The sequence below is a fragment of the Osmerus eperlanus genome, chromosome 3, assembly GCF_963692335.1.
Source record: "Osmerus eperlanus chromosome 3, fOsmEpe2.1, whole genome shotgun sequence".
In the NCBI taxonomy this organism is placed as follows: Eukaryota; Metazoa; Chordata; class Actinopteri; order Osmeriformes; family Osmeridae; genus Osmerus; species Osmerus eperlanus.
The window spans coordinates 20,859,796-20,886,028 of record NC_085020.1 but is presented as its reverse complement, the minus strand read 5'-3'; the positions used below and the strand labels follow the sequence as shown (position 1 = coordinate 20,886,028).

General features: G+C 44.6%; 1 protein-coding gene across 1 annotated transcript in view; it reads left to right on the top strand.

The window, feature by feature from the left end:
- The window catches only part of LOC134017800 (NACHT, LRR and PYD domains-containing protein 12-like), an 88,696-nt gene extending 64,018 nt beyond the window's left edge, over positions 1–24,678 (top strand). Inside the window, exons 4-13 of the mRNA XM_062457831.1 lie at positions 4,240–4,507; positions 4,937–5,071; positions 5,481–5,523; positions 5,904–5,956; positions 7,026–8,823; positions 8,956–9,123; positions 11,388–11,558; positions 20,883–21,056; positions 22,070–22,125; positions 23,573–24,678. Coding sequence (XP_062313815.1) covers positions 4,249–4,507; positions 4,937–5,071; positions 5,481–5,523; positions 5,904–5,956; positions 7,026–8,823; positions 8,956–9,123; positions 11,388–11,558; positions 20,883–21,056; positions 22,070–22,125; positions 23,573–24,105 — 3,390 coding nt within the window. The 5' untranslated portion in view covers positions 4,240–4,248 and the 3' untranslated portion in view covers positions 24,106–24,678. The remainder of the gene's footprint in view (positions 1–4,239; positions 4,508–4,936; positions 5,072–5,480; positions 5,524–5,903; positions 5,957–7,025; positions 8,824–8,955; positions 9,124–11,387; positions 11,559–20,882; positions 21,057–22,069; positions 22,126–23,572) is intronic.
- The last annotated feature ends 1,555 nt before the right edge of the window (positions 24,679–26,233 follow it).

Here is a 26,233-nt window from a genome sequence, read left to right as displayed (position 1 = left end):
TCCATGTCCTCCATCTTCCTTTGCAGAGCCGCAAACTTATCCCTGTTGTAATCAATGCTGCGTTGTAAGTTCACAGTCTGAGCTCCAACAACTCTGCCCACCGCATCAATCATGTCGGGCAACCTAACGGGGCTTTTGATGGCTGCAGCCGTTTCCTTAATTTTCCGATATACAAAGCTAGCGCCTATTCCAACAGCAGAAAGCCTGTAATCACGGTTCCGAATATGAAGATGTCTTCAACGTCCTCCACGGAAAGCGCCGCTAGACACACGACACGCCAATTTTCCCACGCGTCCATCGTGTAGCCAGCTGCGAACGTCCCGTCCGGACAGTTGGGTTCCCCCGAACCCGAGCTTCTCTTCGAGAAGATGGTGTCAATAGCATTGAGAGACCAGCTAATTAATTCCATGCTTCTAGTTTCGGAGAGTGATGATGAGAGAGTATCTTGACACAAGACAAGACACAAGACACAGCCAAGCAGGGAAGGTCAGGAAGGGGAGGAGAGAAAAATGCGACCGCCTTCGTCGAGAGCCAAAGAAACTGTACTACCAAGCAAGTTCAACACGCCCAGGATCAATTCTCCTTATCTTGCATCACTAAACCCAACAACCGTGATCACGCTTAGCAGTATCATGACGGTGGTTATCAACTCCTTAACTCAACCCAGGTTTCCCCAATTGAGCGATGAGCGCATTCACATAAATGGGGCGTGTTTGCTAAATATGACCATTTACAAACATGGACAAGCGTAGAGTGCCGTATTTCATACAAGAAGAGCAAACATTAATTTAGAACAAATACGAAGACTTTAAGAGCATAACTAGAGTAAAGCCAAGTAAGACAGCATTCATCTAGTCTGGATCAAAGCCCACCCTATATCAGACTCTAATGACACCAAGTAAGACAGCATTCATCTAGTCTGGATCAAAGCCCACCCTATATCAGACTCTAATGACACCAAGTAAGACAGCATTCATCTAGTCTGGATCAAAGCCCACCTTATATCAGAATAAGGCATGTTTATGAGTGCTGATGGACCTTCACTCCTCTTCCACTTGTGTTTGGTGCTACTGCTTGCTGTGTATCTGCCAGCATGTTCTTTGTCTCTCTGTCAGGATGTTCTGTAGCAGCACAGTGTACTTCACCTGTTTCTCTACTAGAGTACCAGGAATACAATACGCATCACGATATTTTGAACAACATTTTAAATAAAACTGAAATTCAACTAACAGATTTATTTCCAAAACATTAAACATTTTCAATCATTTTCTTTGTTGTACATGTAAGGGATAATGTATAGAGCGACGGTCATTATCGGGAAAATAAGCCCCGACAGGGCGAACAGCACCCCGACGCGAAGCGGTGGAACACCTGGTTGACCTACGTCTGGTGTGTGTAGGTCCTCCCTCCACCCTGGGGGGTTATGGGGGAACTGATCACTTCCTGCCCTCCTCTCCAAGGCTGTATTCATACCAGGTGTGTCTCTGACTGCTCTATTGCAGCTCCCCCAGCTCTCTAATCACATGACCAACAGGCTGCTGGAGAGCCTTCATTTGTGTCCAGCTGGTCTAATGCTAGGGCCCCTGAAGAGGTGACTAATACCAGAAGAAACACTTTGAGGATCTAAACACTTGTAAAGTCTTGACATTGTTTCAATGAGACAAGTGTCCTGTAGCACCACTAGGGGGCAGCACTAGGACATGGCTGCATTGTGAACCACTGATTAGTGCTTCCACACACAGTAATGGAAAACACTCTCTATCCCTCCCTCCCTCCCTCCCTCCCTCCCGCTCCTCTCTCTCTCTCTCTCTCTCTCTCTCTCTCTCTCTCTCTCTCTCTCTCTCTCTCTCTCTCTCTCTCTCTCTCTCTCTCTCTCTCTCTCTTTCTCTCTCTCTATCTCTCTCTCTCTCTCTCTCTGTCTCTCTCCCTTCCCCTCTATGTCTTTCACTTTTTATCAAAACATTTTAACATATTGGCAAGTTAAGATATTATAGGTCAAACATTGACAACACAAGCATGCTGTACAGTATACATACAGCAAACCTACAAACATACACATATAATATTATTATTATATAAACCTATATACATACACACACACCACACAGTGGTGTACTACATTCACCTCCACTCACACTTACAAACATATATTTACACATACAGTACACTGATACAAACACGTTCACACATATACACAGTGTACATTCTCTATCTTTTTCTCTATCTCTCTCTCCTTCCCGTCAAGATTAAGATTTTTTTGAAAAAGATCTAAAGTGCGAGTCACAACACGCCTTAACCAGGATCAAATCCTCCCCCTTTGTCTCCTTTACCTCCTCTCTACTCCTCCCCCTCTCTCCTCCTCACCCCCTGTCTCCTTTACCCCCTCTCTCCTCCTCTACTCCTCCCCCTCTCTCCTCCTCTACTCCTCCCCCTCTCTCCTCCTCACCCCGTCTCCTTTACCTCCTCTCTCCTCCTCACCCCTTGTCTCCTTTACCTCCTCTCTCCTCCTCTACTCCTCCCCCTCTCTCCTCCTCACCCCCTGTCTCCTTTACCCCCTCTCTCCTCCTCTACTCCTCCCCCTCTCTCCTCCTCACCCCCTGTCTCCTTTACCTCCTCTCTCCTCCTCTACTCCTCCCCCTCTCTCCTCCTCACCCCCTGTCTCCTTTACCCCCTCTCTCCTCCTCTACTCCTCCCCCTCTCTCCTCCTCACCCCCTCTCTCCTTTACCTCCTCTCTCCTCCTCTACACCTCCCCCTCTCTCCTCCTCACCCCCTCTCTCCTTTACCTCCTCTCTCCTCCTCTACTCCTCCTCCTCTCTCCTCCTCTACTCCTCCCCCTCTCTCCTTTACCTCTTCTCTCCTCCTCTACACCTCCCCCTCTCCTTCAAACCTCTGCCTTTCTCCCATCCTGTTTGGGCATGCATGCACCCTTACATAAGAAAGTTCCAGTACTGAGACTCCAAACAGGATCAACCAAGAGTGAGGGGTATATATATTTGGACTTGAATAATATGTACAGAATGTTCCATGAACAGTACCAATACCAACAGCAGTAAGAGTAGTCTTTAACGTTGGGATCAGATGAGTACAAGGCAGCACTACAGGTGATCAGACTGTCCGCATTACAGCAGACACACACAGAACGAGATGGATCACAGAGAGGAGGCTGAGGGTGAAACCAGAGTTTTATAAAGGTCAGTAGAAGGTGTTTATTCATATGTTGGAGAGTGAAGGATTTACTGTCAGTCCAGAATAGGTTATGAGTAAGTAAATTAGCATCTCTATTCCTGGTCTGATGTGTTATCCTTTCAAATACTGACGTGTTTGTTTATCAGCATAGATCCTAGGCTGCACAGTATACCATTATTTCATGTCCATTAAACATGTCTAGTGTGTCTGTAAATGTGATCAGAGGCTACTGTGAGGATGTACTGTGTTATCAGTAAACAGTGGCCAGGGAAGGAGACAGACTATGACATTTAACAAGAAAACTGTACATGTGTAATCAAGGGTCTATTTAGACTACTTTGGTCCTCTATAGACTGGGGAGCTAGTGCTAACAGCTTTTGATTGTCGGTCAGAGAGATGGCTAGCCCATGACAACCCATGATGACAAACTTTCATTGTCAATTGTCAGGCATTCATGACGCACCGCAGAGTCCAAGACAAATTTCCCTGATCGGGAAAATAAAGTTCATCGTATCGTATTCAATACACCATCTAGTGTACACCTGTTCCATGTGTTCCTCTGTGCATTGGTGAATGTGTCATTTGCACTGTGCAAGAGTATCCTGAGCATGAGAAAGACCCTGATCAGAGACAGGGCAGAGAGAGGAGGGTTCTGGCAGGGCAGGTGATCAGAGACAGGGCAGAGAGAGGAGTGTTCTGGCAGGGCAGGTGATCAGAGACAGGGCAGAGAGAGGAGGGTTCTGGCAGGGCAGGTGATCAGAGACAGGGCAGAGAGAGGAGGGTTCGGGCAGGGCAGGTGATCAGAGACAGGGCAGAGAGAGGAGGGTTCTGGCAGGGCAGGTGATCAGAGACAGGGCAGAGAGAGTGTTGTGAAGTGTGAAAAATGTTGTGAAGTGTGAAAAAAAAAGATTCTGAAAGAGAACAACAATACTTGTGTGATGGCAATGGCTTTTAACATACTAATTTAGAAACATCTTGTGTCACTTAAAGTCTAGTTTTTAAGAAATGTTTGAACTTTATATACTAAGCAACACACAATCCACTTTCTCCAGTGATCCACAATGGCCACAAGTAATAAAACGCACCTGTTGAAAACTCTGGAGCAGCTTGGGGAAAAGGAGCTGAAGACGTTTAAATGGTACCTGCAGGATAAAGTTCTGGATGGGTTTGATCCCATCCCAAAGAGCAGGTTGGAGGGACCTGCCAGAACAGACACAGTGGATAGGATGGTGGAGACATACACACTGGAAGGAGCTCTGAAGATCACTGTGGAGATCCTGAGAAAGATGGATCAGAATAATCTTGCTGAGCGGCTGATGGGTAAGTGTTCTATGGGTATTAGTATTATTATTTTATCCCAAATTGGAAACAAAAACAACAATGCAGTGATAATGCTGCAATGTCATAAGCTGGTATACATTATATCAAGACATATGTTGTATTCACTGTCAGAGATGCAGTGTAGAGATGTTGCCCTCCTTTCTGTGTCGGCAGTGTTAGTCTGCATGTGTATCTATCACTTAGGACTGCAGACACTGTAAGGACGACTGACACCCTTCTCTTAACTAAACAAGGTGACATTATATTAGTGGTAGTCCAGCACGCTAACACCAACCCCAGTCCACACAGGACAGGAAACCCAGCACAGACACAGGACAGGATCCTTACATGTCACCCACAGCTCCACAGAGTGGAACACCTGAGAGGATGAGACAGCCCTGACTCTTCCTGTCTTCTCTCTCCTCACAGGTGTCAGTGGTGCTGAGGAGGCTGGTGGGAACAGTTCAACTTCCTGTCTTCCTCAGGAAGTCCAGGGTTCCTCCAACACGACTGAGACTGGAGGCCATGCTGCTGCTCCTGGTGGAAACCCCTCAGAGCCTCATGGTACTTAAGAAATGATCATGATGAAATAGACTGTCATGGTACATAAGAAATGATCATGATCAAATAGACTGTCATGGTACATAAGAAATGATCATGATGAAATAGACTGTCATGGTAAAAGATGAAGCATAGGCAGTATATGTATGCTATAGAGAGCTTAGAGTAATATTGTTGGAAATATTCATATCACAAGTAATGTGTGTGTGTGTGTTGGCTTGTGTTCTCACAAGTATCAATTACAAAGTAAGAAAATACAAATAAAACAATGTCTAGGCTACAATATATGATATACTGTACTGTGCCATTGAGCATCAGCAAGGAGCCTCCTTCTGTTCTGAACTCCTGCTGCTGATACATGGTGGCGTCTCCGCCCATTCAGACAAGTTACACACCAACCTTTCTGTTTCAGAGGAAGCATCCCTGATCCCACAGCAAAGCACCTCCTCACCAACGTAAGACAGTAAACATGTATTTTAATGTGGTATCATAAGACGGGGAGTCAGGTGGCTGAGCGGTTAGGGAGTCGGGCTCGTAATCTGAAGGTTACCAGTTCGATTGCCAAATGACGGTGTGTCCTTGGGCAAGGCACTTCACCCTACTTGCCTCGGGGGGAATGTCCCTGTACTTACAAGGACAGGAGTCGCTCTGGATAAGAGTGTCTGCTAAATGAGTAAATGTAAATTAGACATTACAATAATGAAGTATACAATCATTTTGACAGTGGAAAATACTTTGTATGCTTACAGTAAGTGAGGCATAACCTCAAAGCAGCAAACCTGTCATTTCTGTTCAAATCAAAAACAATATTGACATGATTATTTCATTTCTTCAGACAACTCTATGAAGACAAAGAGCGAGAGACAAACAGGAGTGGTGAAGACAATGGTGAGCCTGTATTTTGAACTTGCTTTCTTTTATTATTTTTTGAGCCTGCCTTTCCAAAGCCATCAGCCAACGGGCTTGATAGAGTAACAGCTCAGCCCCTCATGCTCAACAGTACAAACCCTCTTTAGTCTCCCTGTTCATTACAGCCCTACATTAACATTAGGCTCAGGACTAAACCATATGATGTACTGTTGGTGTATGTCTAGTCTATATTATACCGCAGATACAACACTGTTCATTACAGCCCTACATTAACATTAGGCTCAGGACTAAACCATATGATGTACTGTTGGTGTATGTCTAGTCTATATTATACAGAAGATACAACACTGTTCATTACAGCCCTACATTAACATTAGGCTCAGGACTAAACCATATGATGTACTGTTGGTGTATGTCTAGTCTATATTATACCGCAGATACAACACTGTTCATTACAGTCCTACATTAACATTAGGCTCAGGACTAAACCATATGATGTACTGTTGGTGTATGTCTAGTCTATATTTTACAGCAGGTACAACACTGTTCATTACAGTCCTACATTAACATTAGGCTCAGGACTAAACCATATGATGTATTGTATATTTTACAGCAGGTACAACACTGTTCATTACAGTCCTACATTAACCTTAGGCTCAGGACTAAACCATATGATGTATTGTTAGTGTATGTCTTTATAGTCTATATTATACAGCAGGTACAACACTGCTCATATACTGTATGTCAGGAAAAAAGGTACCTCGGGAAAATAACGTCCATTTCATCTCATCAGTAATAATAATTTTGTCAACCAACACAAGTCGAAATGGGAGAGTCAAACCTGCATAGCTACAGGCAAACAATCAACACACACAACAAACTGTAGACCTGACTTTGACACAATGCAGCACTTGACTCTTCCTGTCTCTAAATAATTCTGTATTCAAAAGCAACATCCACTTCATATGTTGAGTTATGAAGATATTAGCAGTAGTATTATTGTACAGCTTTAAGAGAGAGTGTTGTCAGTTAGAAGGCTTGCATTGTATAGGTATGTTAATAAATATAAAATGTTTGTTTTATCCAGGTGTTCTTGAATTAATCGATCATTTCAAACTGAAACTGAAAGAGAAGTTTCAAGAAGTTTTTGAGGGCATAGCTAAAAAAGGAAACGCAACTCTTCTCAATAAGATCTACACAGATCTCTACATTACAGAGGGTGAGAGTGGAGAGGTCAATAAAGAACATGAGGTGAGACAGATTGAGACAGCATCCAGGAAATCAGCAAAAACAGAAACTGCCATCACATGCAACAACATCTTTAAACCCTCAGCTGGACGAGACACATGTATCAGAATTGTTCTGACAAAAGGAGTTGCTGGCATCGGAAAAACTGTCTCTGTGCAGAAGTTCATCACAGATTGGGCTGAGGGACTAGCCAATCAGGAAATCCAGTTCATCTTTCCTCTCCCGTTTCGAGAGCTGAATTTGTTGGATAGAGAAAAGTTCAGTTTGATGGATCTTCTACATTACTTTTCCATGGAAATGAGAGAATCTGGAATCTCCAATTACAACGTTCTGTTTGTCTTTGACGGTCTGGATGAGTGTCGACTGCCCTTAGCCTTCAAGAAGAATAAGAGGTGCTGTGATGTCACAGAGTCCACCTCAGTGGATGTGCTGCTGACCAACCTGATCAGAGGAAACCTGCTTCCCTCTGCTCTCATCTGGATCACCACTCGACCTGCAGCAGCCAATCAGATCCCTTCTGAGTGTGTTAACCGGGTGACAGAGGTACGAGGGTTCAATGACCCACAGAAGGATGAGTACATCATGAAGAGATGCAGTGATGAGATCCTGGCCGAGAGAATCATCTCACACATCAAGGCATCAAGGACTCTTTACATCATGTGCCACATTCCAGTCTTCTCCCTAATGTGTGTGACTGTCCTAGAGCACATGCTGAAAACAGAGAAGAAAGAGAAGATGCCCAAGACCCTGACTGAGATGTACACACAGTTTCTGGTGTTGCAGACCATACAAAAGAAAGTGAAGTATGCTGGGAAAACTGAGACAGATTCAGACTGGGATGAAGACAGCATTCAGAGTATTCAGTCACTGGCAAAACTGGCCTTCCACCATCTGATCAAAGGCAACCTGATTTTCTATGAGAAAGACCTGACAGAGTGTGGAATTGATGTCCGTGATGCCTCAGTGTACTCAGGAGTGTTCACACAGATCTTCAGAGAGGATTGTAAAGTCTTCCAGAAGAAGGTGTTCTGCTTTGTCCATCTGAGCTTTCAGGAGTTTCTGGCTGCTGTGTTTGTGTTTCTCTCATTCATCAACAACGATGAGAATCTGATGTCTAAGAATCCAGTACCTTCCAGTTCCAACAAACTGTTGGCTCTTTTCAGAGAGAAACCAGAAGTCCGATTCTACAAGAGTGCTGTGGACAAGGCCTTGCAGAGTAAGAATGGACAACTGGACCTTTTCCTCCGCTTCCTCCTGGGTCTCTCAAAGGAGTCCAACCAGACTGACTTACAAGGCCTACTGACTCAGACAAGAAGCAACACACAGAGCCATGAGAAAACAGTCAAGTACATCAAAGAGAAGATCAGAGAGAATTCCTCTCCAGAGAGATGCATGAATCTGTTCCACTGTCTGAATGAACTGAATGACCATTCTCTGGTGGAGGAGATCCAACACTACCTGAGCTCAGGAAGTCTCTCCAGTGAGAAGAAGCTCTCATCTACACAGTGGTCAGCTCTGGTCTTTGTGTTGCTGACTTCAGAAGAGGAGATGGACGTGTTTGACCTGAAGAAATACTCCAGATCAGAGGAAGGTCTTCTGAGGCTGCTGCCAGTGGTCAAAAACTCCAAAGCTGCTCTGTATGTATTAGGAATTTGATTTTTTAAATGATAATATTACAACAGCACATATTGTGATAGTGTTTGATTACCGTATGTTCCTATAATACAAAACGTAACTGATGATGTCTCATGTTCTCCTTATGTTATTAGGCTGAATGACTGTAACCTCTCAGAACGGTGCTGTGAAGCGCTGGCCTCAGCTCTCCCCTCCTCAGATCTGACAGAGCTGGACTTGAGTAACAACAACCTGGGGGATTCAGGCATGAAGCTGCTCTCTGCTGGACTGGGGAATCCACTCTGCAAGCTGGAGACACTGAGGTCTGTATTCATGTTCAACATGACACAACCAGGAGACAGTGTTGTAGTCAAGATCACCTAAACCGAGACCAAGGTGTATCGAGACCGAGACAAGACCAACACTTTGAGGGGTCGGGAAAGGGTCAAGACTAAGACCAAGACTGGGCTATACTGAGTCAAGTCCAAGACCAAGTCAGGGCGATACCGGGTCAAGACCAGACCACTCAAAACACACAAGCAGTAGGGTTTGACTCGGTAAAAAGTTAAATTTGATCTGTAACTGTGTATTTGAACTAAAAATTAGCACTCTCAAAGTAGTGCAGTGTGCTTATGGCAATGCAGCCCATTTAATACATTAGTTTTTTTCTTTTCTTAGAGGCGCATTAGTACTCGGTCTCTGCTTTCATATCTGTCTCTCTCACCCAAGTGAAGGAGCGCGGTACCGCAGTGTTTAACTTAGCTTTATTAAGTCGGGAGAGATATGCAGCTGACATGAGTTAACGTTGAGGTAACATAACTTTATATTCATCATTAGCTACATAGCTTTAGGTGGCCTGGCTCGTTATCACAAACAAAATCTGCCAAGCAACTTAAACAAAATTTTAAATGCCGGTAAAGGTTTTATGTAGGCCTAGTCCCAGCCTCATCAGTGAGCGTCTCTTTGCATAATTATAACACAAGGTGTGTTTTCTTTTGGACGTTATTGTAAACTATTTGTGGTTCAGGTCTGCATATCTGTTCAACATGACACAACCACAGTTATAATCACACCACACACTGGTTGTGAGTTTGTGGTCTATTAAAGGTACAAGGGGGCCGGACAAAGAATATTCAGGGCAGGCTAGGTTTGTCATCCACAAGGCAGAGTCATTCAGGTACAGGGCAGCAGGCAGACTCGAAGTCAGGGCAGGCAGGATGTAAGGACCAGGGGAACTAAGAGGCAGAAAAGACTAAAGGAGGTAGAGAAAAACATGCTGGTACTGTAGGCTTGACAAACAAGAAGAACTGACCCCAAACAGAAAACACAGGGATAAATGAGGGTAGGAAGGAAGATGGGAGACACCTGGAGGGGGTGGAGACAAACATGAGATGGGTGAAACAGATCAGGGTGGAACAGGAATCTATTTAAGACATACTACTTCATTATGTTATTGTAGATTGACATGGCATTGTGTTTTGTATCTGTCTGCTAGTGTATTGTTGTCCCTGTGCTTGACACCACTATCCCTGCATCAAGGGTTGTGTGTCAGAAATAGCCAGAAATGTATGCTGTGTGGTATACTGACAGACCTGCTACTGGATGTAATATGTAATACTTTCTTGGTGTATTGTACTACTATGACGATTTTGTGAGGAACTGAAGGGTAAAATTTAAGAGGCCACTGCAAATGTTACCCTTCTGTTCCTCCCTCAAAATGGTCCTTCTCCACTTTTTAAAAAGGAAAGAAAAAGATGCACTGCATGCACAATTTCTGACACTATAGTTTGGTACGATTCCATTTGAGATAAAAGTAAAGTCAGCCAACCTGAACAGACAGTCCTCCAACTGATATTCTTTATTTCTACCTCCAGAGGGTAATAGTGTTTATAATTCTTCTTATAATCATAATAGAAATACCTCAGGATGACCACATGATGTCTCAGTATACGACAAGAGATAGAATATTCCACAGGTACAATCCAGCCCAGTGACATCAGCTTCTCAGACAGGTTAATATTTCACATTGGTTACTGACTACCGTGTCATTGTGTTCAAATCAATGTTATTTGTATAGCCCTTTCTACAAGCAATGTCACAGAGGGCCTATAGAACTGCACCTAAACCAACCTAAACCCTCAAGGAAGACAAGGAAAAACTCATGAAAACTCATAGTTAAAACATTTAAGAAAGCCTGGGAGGAGCAATTCAGTGAGAGTTCCACTTCTCCAGAGGTGGTCGGTGACTAAGAGAGGTGCAGACCATAAGCAAAGCATAATCATGCATCAAGAGTAGAGATGGAAATAAAATGTGCAAATGGATGTTGAACACAGATAATCACAGTTCCAACTCAGTGCTCTTGATGTAACCCTAAACACCTAGACAGTGCCAGCCTCCCTGATTGAAACATGAAGTCTGTTCTAGAGGAGAGAAGCTCTATATGAGAACACCTTGTCCCCCCTGTTGGTTTCAGCTTGCAACAGTAACTCACCACAACACCCATAGGAAATGATCAGACTGATTTTCTTTATTTCTACCTCTAGAAGATAGTAGTGTTAGTAATCCATATCATGATTACCTTCTACAGGCTGTCAGGCTGTCACATCACAGAGGAAGGATGTGCTTCTCTGAGCTCAGCTCTGAAGTCAACCTCATTCCTGAGACAACTGGATCTAAATAACAATGATCTGAAGGATGCCGGCATGAAGCTGCTCTCTGCTGGACTGGGGAATCCACTCTGCAAGCTGGAGACACTGAGGTCTGTATTCATGTTCAACATGACACAACCAGGAGACAGTGTTGTAGTCAAGATCACCTAAACCGAGACCAAGGTGTATCGAGACCGAGACAAGACCAACACTTTGAGGGGTCGAGAAAGGGTCAAGACTAAGACCAAGACTGGGCTATACTGAGTCAAGTCCAAGACCAAGTCAGGGCGATACCGGGTCAAGACCAGACCACTCAAAACACACAAGCAGTAGGGTTTGACTCGGTAAAAAGTTAAATTTGATCTGTAACTGTGTATTTGAACTAAAAATTAGCACTCTCAAAGTAGTGCAGTGTGCTTATGGCAATGCAGCCCATTTAATACATTAGTTTTTTTCTTTTCTTAGAGGCGCATTAGTACTCGGTCTCTGCTTTCATATCTGTCTCTCTCACCCAAGTGAAGGAGCGCGGTACCGCAGTGTTTAACTTAGCTTTATTAAGTCGGGAGAGATATGCGGCTCACATGAGTTAACATTGAGGTAACATAACTTTATATTCATCATTAGCTACATAGCTTTAGGTGGCCTGGCTCGTTATCACAAACAAAATCTGCCAAGCAACTTAAACGAAATTTTAAATGCCGGTAAAGGTTTTATGTAGGCGTAGTCCCAGCCTCATCAGTGAGCGTCTCTTTGCATAATTATAACACAAGGTGTGTTTTCTTTTGGACTTTATTGTAAACTATTTGTGGTTCAGGTCTGCATATCTGTTCAACATAACACAACCACAGTTATAATCACACCACGCACTGAATCACACACCACACACTGGTTGTGAGTTTGTGGTCTATTAAAGGTACAAGGGAGCCGGACAAAGAATATTCAGGGCAGGCTAGGTTTGTCATCCACAAGGCAGAGTCATTCAGGTACAGGGCAGCAGGCAGACTCGAAGTCAGGGCAGGCAGGATGTAAGGACCAGGGGAACTAAGAGGCAGAAAAGACTAAAGGAGGTAGAGAAAAACATGCTGGTACTGTAGGCTTGACAAACAAGAAGAACTGACCCCAAACAGAAAACACAGGGATAAATGATGGTAGGAAGGAAGATGGGAGACACCTGGAGGGGGTGGAGACAAACAGGAGATGAGTGAAACAGATCAGGGTGGGACAGGAATCTCTTTAAGACATACTACTTCATTATGTTATTGTAGATTGACATGGCATTGTGTTTTGTATCTGTCTGCTAGTGTACTGTTGTCCCTGTGCTTGACACCACTATCCCTGCATCAAGGGTTGTGTGTCAGAAATAGCCAGAAACGTATGCTGCTTGGTATACTGACAGACCTGCTATTGGATGTAATATGTAATACTTTCTTGGTGTACTGTACTACTATGACGATTTTGTGAGGAACAGAAGGGTAAAATTTAAGAGGCCACTGCAAATGTTACCCTTCTGTTCCTCCCTCAAAATGGTCCTTCTCCACTTTTTAAAAAGGAAAGAAAAAGGTGCACTGCATGTACAATTTCTGACACAATAGTTTGGTACGATTCCATTTGAGATAAAAGTAAAGTCAGCCAACCTGAACAGACAGTCCTCTGACTAATCAAACCTTCTTGGTGTTTGAGAGGAAAATTACACTGATATTCTTTATTTCTACCTCCAGAGGGTAATAGTGTTTATAATTCTTCTTATAATCATAATAGAAATACCTCAGGATGACCACACGATGTCTCAGTATATGACAAGAGATAGAATATTCCACAGGTACAATCCAGCCCAGTGACATCAGCTTCTCAGACAGGTTAATATTTCACATTAGTTACTGACTACCGTGTCATTGTGTTCAAATCAATGTTATTTGTATAGCCCTTTCTACAAGCAATGTCACAGAGGGCCCATAGAACTGCACCTAAACCAACCTAAACCCTCAAGGAAGACAAGAAAAAACTCAGGAAAACTCATAGTTAAAACATTTAAGAAAGCCTGGGAGGAGCAATTCAGTGAGAGTTCCACTTCTCCAGAGGTGGTCGGTGACTAAGAGAGGTGCAGACCATAAGCAAAGCATAATCATGCATCAAGAGGTAGAGATGGAAATAAAATGTGCAAATGGATGTTGAACACAGATAATCAGAGTTCCAAATGTTGGGGTCACTAGGAAAAGTAAGACATTTGAAGTTGGGTAAAAAAAAAAACTATTTGGGGGTTTTCTCTGCTGTTAAATATAATAGCAGTCATGTTTGACCCTTATGACAACACAAGGTGTAGAGTCTTTTACCAACTCTTACATTAGGCCAATGAGGTGGGACCAGGGAAGCACTTGCTTGGACGCGTGTTCTGCGTGCCAATAATCAATGTCCACAATATGTCTGCATTTCTGTGCTGACGGCCTGCTCACGGTAGCACCAGCAATACAGTCCATTTCATTTAATTTTTGGATTAGTTCCATTCATTTTCTTTTGCACACAAATCAAACAATGACACACAAACCTGACACGGTGAAAAGCTGTATGCTTTTCCACCTAGCCACACACCTGTGTATCCCTGGCTGTTAATTACCTATATGCCTTCCCAAAGACAATGCTCCACCCAGTGCTCAAACATAAAACTGCCCATTTATTAGCATCACCAATGTGGTATATAAATAAAACAAAACAAAGTTGTATAATGGCTCCAACACAAGGGTTAAGATATACTATTCCTCATATTATTGTACAGTAGTGGTAATAATACTAAGCTCAACTATAATAAGTCAACAGCTTAACATATGGTTCCCAGTAATATAAAATAACACTAAAAGGGGTGAACATTTTCAAAATTTCATTTTCAATCAGATAAATCCATAATCATACCCATCGTCATCGTTTCAACAGTATGGTGTCAATTTCCACGTCAGTCCCTATGGTTGGCGCCTCTTCCACTGCATGAAGGGTTTCGGATTAGGAATAGCAAGAAGTGTGCTTGGTGTATAATACTACTCTGTAACCTGCTATTTTTACTTCAGAGGATGGTCCATTTACATGTATTCTTTCAGATCCATTGTGGTGGTATACAGAGCCAAAATGATGAAAATTGTGTCAATGTCCAAATATTTATGGACCTAACTGTAAATCAGTTACAACTAACAAATCTTTAAGTGCTGGTGTACTTTCGGAACAAGTGCGTCTTTAGCCTTTTCTTGAAGGTGGGGAGACAGTCAGTGTCTCTGATGGAGGTGAGGAGGTGATTCCCCCATTGGGAGGCCAGACAGGAGAAGAGCTTGGGTTGGGAGCGGGTGCTCTTGAGAGGTGGGGCCACCAGACGGTTGTCAGAAGAAGACCGTAGGTGGCGGGTAGGGGTGTAAGGCTGGAGGAGAGACTGGATGTAGGCAGGCGCAGTCCCGTTCTCCGCTCGGAAGGTCAGTACCAGGGTCTTGAATCTGATGCGGGCCGTGATGGGTAGCCAGTGGAGGGAGATGAAGAGCGGGGTGACATGGGAGCGTCTGGGTAGGTTGATGGTAGCATTCCATCTGAGATGCAGGGATAGTATACTGGCCCACGATTTCTGTCGGTATTGCACCTTGCGTATGCGTACATTTAAGGGCCAGGGAGACGTGCTTAAAGTAGGCACCAAACGAACGCAGGATACGTGCTGCAGCCATTCAGCATGTGTACACGTACATAGCGGAAAGTATATTTCGGCCTTAAGTGTCAGGTGCAACGCTGCTCTGTAGGAAGTAGAACACACTTGTATTGGTCATTTGCACAGATCACTAAAGATAATATTGATCACTAAAGATAACATGTAACAGCATCTAATAACGAGCCCCCATATTCAACTCCTATTAGTCATGCCCAGAAATGACAATCTGTTTCTTTGTTCCCTTCTTTAGAAAATCAACTGTTAGTCTAATTTCTTTCACTCCAAAAAACCTTTTCTGTCTTTTAAAACAGTTAAGTTTAAGACCAATATTGTTTTAGATTCTCTATTTTACCAAATCACACCTCTTTTTATCAAAGATATGATAAAAGCAATTTTCATTATGCCAAACCAGAATCCGTATGCTTCTTAAATGAAATATAGACCAAATAATGTTCTTAATGTAGCTATTAACCAAACATTTTTCCCAAATATATTTTCTATAAAGGTCAGATAGGTAGAACTTCATAACTCGTTTTGCTGCAGTTCAAAACGAGCCAATTAGCTCAAACCATCATAACCACAATTTATCAGACTTGATGAGTGTTCCCAAATTATTTCAGAACTGAATGTTATAATAACCCTCTTCATGCACTAATACCATTTATTAATACAACATTATCACAGCCTAACTGTTTATCCCAAACAGTATGCCAGGCTCTGATAAAACTCTCAAATAAAACTTAAAACCAAATTACAATTAAACTCCAAATAAAAGTACATTTAGTTATGTTCTCTTTCTCATTTTTAACCACATTATATCTAATACCTTTATCAAAACTCTTAAAAACCCTAGATTTTACTATTTTGACTTAAAATGTTATCCCATATACCATCAAAGTATATTCATAGTTTCCTCTTCAAAACATCAGTGTTTAAACCAATCATCTCTTCACATCCACAAAACGTTCTTGTTTTATTTCATAACCTTCCATGATCCTCTCTAAACCAATCCTTTATGTAACTTTCCAATTGCTTCCTCACAATTTTTCACATACATTTCCTCAAACCATTCTTTGACCAACACAGCTGTTTAGCGTTTACCGTCTATTCACTTAATTTTGCTCTAGTATAACTCTTCCAATTGTATTAGAACCAATTTATAAACCAGGGGTATACCCTCAGGGATCACCTTTGTAAGATCTCAACGTAACTGGACTCTTTTAGCCCCCACCTTTCTCCAACTCTCCTCGGGATTTCTGTAACTTCTTGGTCAAAGAAAAAAGCACGAGATTGATAAAAGTTAGTGATCTCACAATTTGACAACTTGTTAGATTTTGCACTGAAGGCAATTATGGTCCTTGGAGGACACCTAGTGGATATTTTTATTTTTTATTTTATTTTTTAAAGAACGACAGATCTGTTTAAAATACCGTTCAACTCAACCCGACTCCACACAAATATTACTTTTTCACATCAATTCAATTCTGTAACCCTCTTGTACCGGAGAGGACAAAGAAAAGACACACCACACTCCTCTCTTTTTATTAAACTCAATCTGACTCCACACAAATAGACAGTGTTCAGGGACTCTAACCCCTGGAGAGGACTCTAACCTCCCTCTGGACAAAGACAACGAGTTCAGGGACTCTAACCCTTGGAGAGGACTCTAACCTCCCTCTGGAAAAAGACAACGAGTTCAGGGACTCTAACCCTTGGAGAGCACTCTAACCTCCCTCTGGACAAAGACAACGAGTTCAGGGACTCTAACCCTTGGAGAGGACTCTAACCTCCCTCTGGACAAAGACAACGAGTTCAGGGACTCTAACCCTTGGAGAGCACTCTAACCTCCCTCTGGACAAAGACAACGAGTTTAGGGACTCTAACCCCGGGAGAGGACTCTAACCTCCCCTTGGACAAAGACAACGAGTTTAGGGACTCTAACCCCGGGAGAGGACTCTAACCTCCCCTTGGACAAAGACGAGTTTAGGGACTCTAACCCCTGGAGATGACTCTAACCTCCCCTTGGACAAAGACAACGAGTTTAGGGACTCTAAGCCTTGGAGAGGACTCTAACCTCCCCTTGGACAAAGACAACGAGTTTAGGGACTCTAACCCCTGGAGAGGACTCTAACCTCCCCTTGGACAAAGACAACGAGTTTAGGGACTCTAACCCCTGGAGAGGACTCTAACCTCCCCTTGGACAAAGACAAAACACAAAAACGGTTGATTTCCCACCACTGTTGGTTTGACTACGTACGATGAAACATAGTAATCGTTTAAATTTGGTTCTCAGTTCTGAATAGCAGTACTTTGAATTAACAGGTGTCTGCTTACCTTTTTTTTTACGTTGAGGCGCCTCTGACGATTACGTCTGCCTCCTCGTACCGGTGTACGGGTCTCTCTCCCGATCTGTCGGTCGGGCCGGAACCCTCTGGACTCCCTCTTTTCAGCGTCGGGGTCACCATTTGAAGGATTCAAAATCTATGTGTCTATTCCAATATGTAATGATGGTATTCAATGACACAAATCTGTGTTCTAGAAAGAGTGGTCTGGAGTCGCAGAGGTCCGATAATATCAGCTTTAATGCAGCAGTTGGAAATCAACAAGTACAGAGCTCTGGGGTTGTCTACGTTTCCCTACCCGCAACAGAGTTTGGGCTGGTTCACGAAGTCCAACTGGCTATCTGTCCCTCCCCAGCATATATTTATACAGTGCAATTGAAACACAAGTATTAAAAAAGGGTTGAGCTTGTTCTCTCGTGCATCAGGGAGTTGTTCTTGCCTACGCGTCCCACCTGCTCGGGTGCCGTCTCCACCCGGTTTCAAGGTTGTTTCTGAAAATGAAGAGATAGAGACACAAAGAACAGCCTGCTTCCCACACCCAGTGTGAGACCCAATGTTTAAGCCTGAGCACACTTCTAAGTTCATAACTTTAATAAGCACAATGCATAACTTTAATAAGCACAATATATTCTTTAATATATATATATATATATTTAGCAAGATATAAAATGTTGAAATACAGAAATACATAGGCATGATGGTGTTGACGATTAACCGTTTGTTCCAACACCGTTATCCACGAACAGCATCCGAATATAGCAGTTCCTCTTCTCTCAGGACGGAAGGCAGAGCCAACAGGCAGTTATGTTGCTCTTTTGGAGCAGAATATGGTTATCTAATGACCTAACAGAATTAAATAAATACTGATAAGCATTCTGTTATTTTAAAATATATACATGTATTGGGTAGCTAAGTTTTTTTTGCATATATTTGGTTAATTTCACTTCCATTTAATTCCCCTTTCATTTTTCAGAAGAACTTGCTGTTATTTTACTATGATAATATTGTCCAATAGCATGACGTGTTTGCATGCTCTGTCACGTGATCTCCACCTCTGGATCAGTTAGCCGTGTTGCTAAAAAGAACGACATTAACTAATGGCGTCGGAACCAGCGATGTATATCTGCTCAGAAAATTCAAAGATAAGAAAAATGTAGCTAACATCTGAAAGTTTAAGTCAACAAAACATGACTTTCCAGTCCAGAACAAAAGTATTTCAGTTTTTTTTACTGTAATTTAGAAGAAGTTTACCTCAGGATTACCACAGGATATTTGCGGTGTATAAACCAGGACATTTTGTAACTAGCTAATAAAGAGCGACTGAGGTGGGATATTCTTCAGTTGGAATCCAACTCAGTGGAACAAGTTCGCCAGGTAGGCTGATATTTCACCGTTTTATATGTAAAATGACATTTTAGGTGACTGAGGCAGGGTAGGGGGAACGGGAGGTAGTTACAAATATCTAGCTAGGAAGAGGCAGCAGGAGAGGGCTTTGCCGTTTAGTTGTTTATTATTCATAAGACCTCATTGGCGTAATGCAGGAACGTTTGTATGCCGACTGCACGACTTTCAAACAGACGATATTGTTGTAAGATTTTAGCATTCAGTCGAACAACCCCATTATATTAGCCGTTTCCCAATATGGCTTATATAGCATCAATAAAGCGTGCTTGATGCTGCCAGTACACTCTCCCTGCGCGTTGAACTTCAGGGTTTCCAATCTGTCAGACCAGCGCAGGTGACGACAATGTCCCTTGATTGGGGATAGCGGCCAGGTTTTGTGGAATACAAAAAACCTTTTTCAGTTTGAAGCTCAAGTTCCAATAAAAGGGCGAGTTCTCGCTTAATGTTTCTAGTTTTCCAATACGTCTATATCGTTGCCATTATACACAGGTAGTTTAGGAGTGATCTTATGCTGACACAATGTATCAGATTTTCCAGTCCTTATTTGCCGTTTAGTTCTTATTTATTATGCATAGTTGTAAAATGTAGATTGACATACCAGGTTTCCCAATGTCATCGGTGGTCTGTGCACTGTGGTCTGTTCTCTGGTCTGGTGAGAACTGTGTCCCTTCCCTCTACCAGTGCCCCTTCCTGTCACCTGTGTCCCTAAATATAGAACCCTGTGCCTCCAATGACTGCCACCCAGTGTCCAAAATATTCTGACAGTTCTATCTAACCAAAATAATATGACATGTCAATAAGAAACACAAATGGCTCCTACAGTTAGAAAAGTGGAAGATAGATGCTGTCTATTCTGCCGGAAAGCTAAAGGAGAACTACAGCTTAACTACAGTTTAAACAAGAACTCACACAGGGAGACTTATTAGTTGATTTGGTCACTACCTCCGTATACAGAGGAATGGCCATTTTTATTTATTTTTGTGTACGTCTATTAATTGTAAAGTGGTATGTTGACGTCAACCAAGAGGCCAGTCGTGATGTGTCGTTTGTGAACGATTCCTTTATTTTGAACGAATCTTTAGAATGACTGGGGAGTAACGAGTCGTCTCAGTGAGTGATTCGTTCATCTTCTCGTGGCAGCGCATAGGGATTGTTGCATTGGCTCAGTAGAGGAAACAGGATTCGTTCACCTCATTCACGTTCACGTGACTGCTAGGTTTAGCATAGAAGACGTGAATGATTTGAGTGATAATTACAGGTTTTGTTATTTTTGCTTTACTTACAGTTCAGTGCAGTAATTGTTTGCTGTGATAATTAAATACCAGTGTGATAATAAGTGACCATTTCAAATCATGCAAACTGTCATGATGTATTGTATTTAATGGGGGAGTTTTTGTGGAAATATTATCTGGCACACAAATGTGCAATTCCTTTCCCTATAGCCTACTCTAATTTATCTTGGCTGGTTTAGATGCACTAATATTTCTTCCTTTGGAATATGATAACTGTTTAAAATAGTGGAAATATTGAACAAGCAAACTTGCTTGTTCTTTATCCTCGATTCTCTATTATCATCCCAACATTCCCAATACAAAAACCATGTTGTACAAATATATAGAATTGTCTGTCACATGGCTCTTCTTTCATTGGCTCCCTTGCATAGATCCTGCACGCGTGCGTGCGTGCGTGCATATGTCTTAAAGTGGCCCTGCTTAGGCTAACTTACGTGAAATGCTCAGATAAGATAAGGATCTTCCTGTTTACCTAAGCCTTTACCTTGCCTATAGTTCACCTGGTGGGTTGGCCTCTCTACACAAATGGAATGCTGAACACTATCATTCTTATACAGGATAAAGAGTTACATCTTCAACTTTTCTGATATTGGATTACGTGGGTCACTCTGTCTAATGAGGGGAGGTGCAGCTATGACAGTACCTGCCAAATGAACCCCTCTGTGCTGACTCACTCTGGAGGCCCAGATGGATTCTGTCACAATATTGATCCTCTTTCTACAGGCTGTCAGGCTGTCTGGTCACAAAGGAAGGCTGTGCTTTTCTGGCCTCAGCTCTGAGGTCCAACCCCTTCCACCTGAGGGAACTGGACCTGAGCTACAATCATCCAGGAGAAAAAGGATTGAAGCTGCTCTCTGCTGGACTGGAGGATCCACACTGCAGACTGGAGAAACTCAAGTAAGGAGATGTTTGTTTTTTATATACCTCTTTAGGTAATGTCGCTTAACACTGAATATATCTAATTACGTTAATAGGCCTTGCATTTCTTGATGTTACAATTAAAACTGCATGTTTACTCTACAATCTACAATATGGTTGTAGCCACAATCATAATTGTATTTCCAGAAAGCGGGTTTAGTGAAAACTGAGTTTTTAAACCCTGAGATGAGGGAAACTCTGGGTTTTTAGCTCCAGAAAGAGAGGTCACTAAAACCAGATGTTGTAAAATGTAGCTCAGCTCAAACCTAGGTCCTAGTGTCGGTTTGAAGTGAATGTAGCTAGGGACTTCAACAAGAAAAGAAAATGGAATCAATTTGAGCGCAAAATAGTTTTTGAGCTTCATATAATATAAACATTATGTTGGACTCATATTGTTATATTTGCCGAATGTTTTTAACTACAAATATTATTATATTTACTCAGTTTTGGACTCCTTTGTGCAGAGAATGATGATACTAAGGCCCAATCCCAATGTCCCCCCTAAACCCTAAGCCCTGAACCCTCACACACTTACTTGACATCACCTAGTAAGTGATTGAGTGCAAGAGGCTACAAGAGCTCAAAATGCTATGAATTGGAATGGTTCAGCACTTTGCGGCATTATAGGTAAAATAGTAATGTTGTTGGATCAAATCTGATGAAAGCATATTTGGAATTTATCATCAAAGGACAACCTTTCTATTTCTAATTCTCTGGATAAGAGCGTCTGCTAAATGACTAAAATGTAATTCCAGTGAATTAGAAATGAACTAACTCAGATCAGCTGTTCTGGAAGCGATAACTCTGAGCTTCCCATCTCAGGGTTCATCAAGGGTTCATTCAGGGTTTGGCTCAGAGTTTGTAAAACCTGCTTTCTGGAATACACCTCTGATGATAAGAGAGAAACAACATGTTTACTTAGAAAGTCAGTTGCTAAGTCACTTATCAACAGGTGAAGTGTCTTTTCATCATTCCTCTGCATATCCCTACAGTGTGGATCATGGTGGAGAGTGCTGGATCAAACCTGGCCTTTTGAAGGCCTGGAGACGTGAGTATTGACTGCTACTTGGTTCTAGTACACAAGGTCATACAAGGGACAATACCATTAGTGACTTGGACACTGTCAAAAATGGACACACACACACACTGTAAACACACACTTTTAGAAGCAGTAATTTAACACAATTACCCACATCAATACTGTGTGTACGTCTGTGTGTGCTATGTCCCCTTCCTTCTCCCCTCCTCCCCTCTTCCTCTCCTCCCCTCTTCCTCTCCTTCCCTCTTCCCCTCCTCTGCTCTCCTCTCCTCTTCCCCTCCTCCCTCTTCCTCTCCTCCCCTCTTCCCTCTACTCTCCTCCCCTCTTCCCCTCCTCTGCTCTCCTCTCCTCCCCTCTTCCCTCTGCTCTCCTCTTCCCCTCTTCCTCTCCTCCCTTCCTCCCCTCTTCCCTTCTTCCCCTCCCTCTCCTCCCCTCTTCCCCTCCTCCCTCTGCTCTCCTCCCCTCTTCCCCTCCTCCCTCTGCTCTCCTCCCCTCTTCCCCTCCTCTCCTCCCCTCTTCCCTTCTTCCAAACCTCCCCTCTTCCCCTCCTCCCTCTTCTCTCCTCTTCCCCTCTTCCTCTCTTCCCCTCCTCCCTCTCCTCCCCTCTTCCCCTCCTCCCTATTCTCCTCTTCCTCTCCTCCCCTCGTCCCCTCCTCCCCTCTTCCCTTCTTTCCCTCCCTCTCTTCCCCTCTTCCCTCTCCTCTCCTCCCCTCTTCCCTCTTCCTCTCCTCCCCTCTTCCCTCTACTCTCCTCCCCTCTTCCCCTCCTCTACTCTCCTCCCCTCTTCCCCTCCTCTGCTCTCCTCCCCTCTTCCTCTCCTCCCCTCTTCCCCTCCTCCCTCTTCTCTCCTCTTCCCCTCTTCCTCTCCTCCCTTCCTCCCCTCTTCCCTTCTTCCCCTCCCTCTCCTCCCCTCTTCCCCTCCTCCCTCTGCTCTCCTCCCCTCTTCCTCTCCTCCCCTCCTCCCCTACTCTCCTCCCCTCTTCCCCTCTTCCTCTCCTCCCCTCTTCCCTTCTTCCCCTCCTTCCTCTCCTCCCCTCCTCCCCTCCTCTCCTCCCTTCTTCCCCTCTTCCCCTCCTTCCTCTCCTCCCCTCTTCCCTTCTTCCCTCTGCTCTCCTCCCCTCCCTAGAAAGATGGAGTGATGGGGGCATATCAGGGGTAAGGAGATGAGGGATGATGGAAAGAGGGATTTGGAGGGAGAGAGGTAGCATGTGAGGGATGGAGAACAGAATGAGAGAATGAAAGGAAGAGAGGGAGAGTGGAAGAGAGAGAGAGAGGGAGGGACAGAGAGCAGGGTAGAGAGGATGGAACAGAAATAGAGAGATAGAGAGAGAGAGAGAGAGAGAGGGGGAGAGAGAGGGGGAGAGAGAGAATGAAAGGGGGAGGGCAGGAAGAGGGAGACATTCTAATGTGAATGATGATGATCAGTAATATATTGTGTCTTGGTCTCCCCCATCAGATGCCTGTGAGCTCACACTGGACCCAAACACAGCACACAGAAACCTCTCTCTGTCTGAGGAGAACAGAAAGGTGACATGGAGGGAAGAGAAGCAGCCGTATCCTCGTCACCCAGAGAGATTTGAGGACTGGCCACAGGTGCTGTGTAGAGAGGGTCTGTCTGGGCGCTGTTACTGGGAGGCAGAGTGGAGTGGAGGAGGGGTTGAGATAGCAGTGACATATAAAGGAATCAGTAGGAGAGGAAGGGGTTATGACTGTAGGCTTGGATACAATAACAAGTCCTGGAGTCTGGACTGTGATGATTACAGTTACTCTGCCTGGCACAATGATGAGATCTGCCATACCTGCCCCCCCCCCCCCAGCTCCCACAGAGTAGGAGTGTATCTGGACTGGCCGGCCGGCACTCTGTCCTTCTACACAGTCTCCTCTGACACACTGACCCACCTGCACACATTCCACAGCACATTCACTGAGCCCCTCTATCCTGGGTTCAGGGTTCATGGCTCCTCAGTGTCCCTGTGTCAGGTAGAATAGCCCACACACACTCTCACACACTGTGCTCACATAGATGTCATTGAAGATTGAACTGTACAGTTGGAATTGATATCCCAGTGTTTGTAAATATTGCTGTGTGTAGAATGTTTGTTTTGTTTTAACCTTTAGATGTAAATATTACTGATATTAAATATTATTAATATCTCTAAATATTACCGACGCTTCCACCAGAGTGAGTTATTTTTCCAAAACGGAAGCTAGCTAGCTTTAGTTAGCTTCCGTTACCTAGCAACCTAGCATAATACTCGTAGCAATGCTACTACCTGCTAGTGTTACTTGTTAGCCTCCTAATTGTACATTTTGAAGCCGTACTACAGCGTTTGTCATGTCGTTTTTGTCTGTCGGAAAATAGTCGGTTGGAATGTTCAGAATCACACGTGTGACGTTACTCTGTGGGGCTTTCGAACTATCGCACACGTGTGATGCTGCTCCTTAACGGGTTAATTGTTGACAAACAACAATCCTGTCTTTGATCTCAGTCCCACTGAATGTGATGAACTAAATAGTGTCTTAGTGACTAAATAAGGAGAAATAAAGATGTTTTATACAGGATGATAGAAGACATGCTGTGTGTTTGTTGGTGACCCAGTGGCCCTATAGACACACACACACACACACACACACACACACACACACGTACACACACACACACACACACATGTACACACACACACACGTACACACACACACACTAACCCTCCCCCCACCCTCCCTCCCTACTCTCTCCCCACTATGATCAGTGACCTGTGCTCTTTTGTAGAAAAGCGTCTGCTAAATGAATGAATGTAAATGTACTCTCTCCCCTCACCCTCCCTCCCTACTCTCTCCCCCCACCCTCCCTCCCTACTCTCTCCCCCCACCCTCCCTCCCTACTCTCTCCCCTCACCCTCCCTCCCTACTCTCTCCCCCTACCCTCCCTCCCTACTCTCTCCCCCCACCCTCCCTCCCTACTCTCTCCCCCCACCTTCCCTCCCTACTCTCCCTCCCTACTCTCTCCCCCCACCCTCCCTCCCTACTCTCTCCCCCCACCCTCCCTCCCTACTCTCTCCCCCCACCTTCCCTCCCTACTCTCCCTCCCTACTCTCTCCCCCCACCCTCCCTCCCTACTCTCTCCCCCCACCCTCCCTACCTACTCTCTCCCCCCCACCCTCCCTCCCTACCCTCCCTCCCTACTCTCTCCCCTCACCCTCCCTCCCTACTCTCTCCCCCACCCTCCCTCCCTACTCTCTCCCCCCCACCCTCCCTCCCTACTCTCTCCCCCACCCTCCCTCCCTACTCTCTCCCCTCACCCTCCCTCCCTATTCTCTCCCCCCACCCTCCCTCCCTACTCTCTCCCCTCACCCTCCCTCCCTATTCTCTCCCCTCACCCTCCCTCCCTATTCTCTCCCCCACCCTCCCTCCCTACTCTCTCCCCCCACTCCTCATCTCCCTCCACTGGCTTCCCATCACGGCCCGTATCAGATTCAAGACTCTGGTACTGACCTTCCGAGCGGTGAACAGGACTGCTCCCGACTACATCAAGTCTCTCCCCCCACCCTCCCTCCCTACTCCCTCCCTCCCTACCCTCCCTCCCTATTCTCTCCCCTCACCCTCCCTCCCTACTCTCTCCCCCACCCTCCCTCCCTACTCTCTCCCCCCCACCCTCCCTCCCTACTCTCTTCCCCACCCTCCCTCCCTACTCTCTCCCCCCACCCTCCCTCGCTACTCTCTCCCCCCACCCTCCCTCCCTCCCTACACTCTCCCCCCACCCTCCCTCCCTACTCTCTCCCCACCCTCCCTCCATACTCTCCCCCCCACCCTCCCTCCCTACTCTCTCGCCCCACCCTCCCTCCCTACCCTCCCTCGCTACTCTCTCCCTCCCTCCACCCTCCCTCCCTACTCTCTCCCCCACCCTTCTTCCCTACTCTCCCTCCCTACCCTCCCTCGCTACTCTCTCCCCCTACCCTCCCTCGCTACTCTCTCCCTCCCTCCACCCTCCCTCCCTACTCTCTCCCCCACCCTCCCTCCCTACTCTCTCCCCCACCCTCCCTCCCTACTCTCCCTCCCTACTCTCTCCCCCCACCCTCCCTACCCTCCCTCCCTACTCTCTCCCCCCACCCTCCCTACC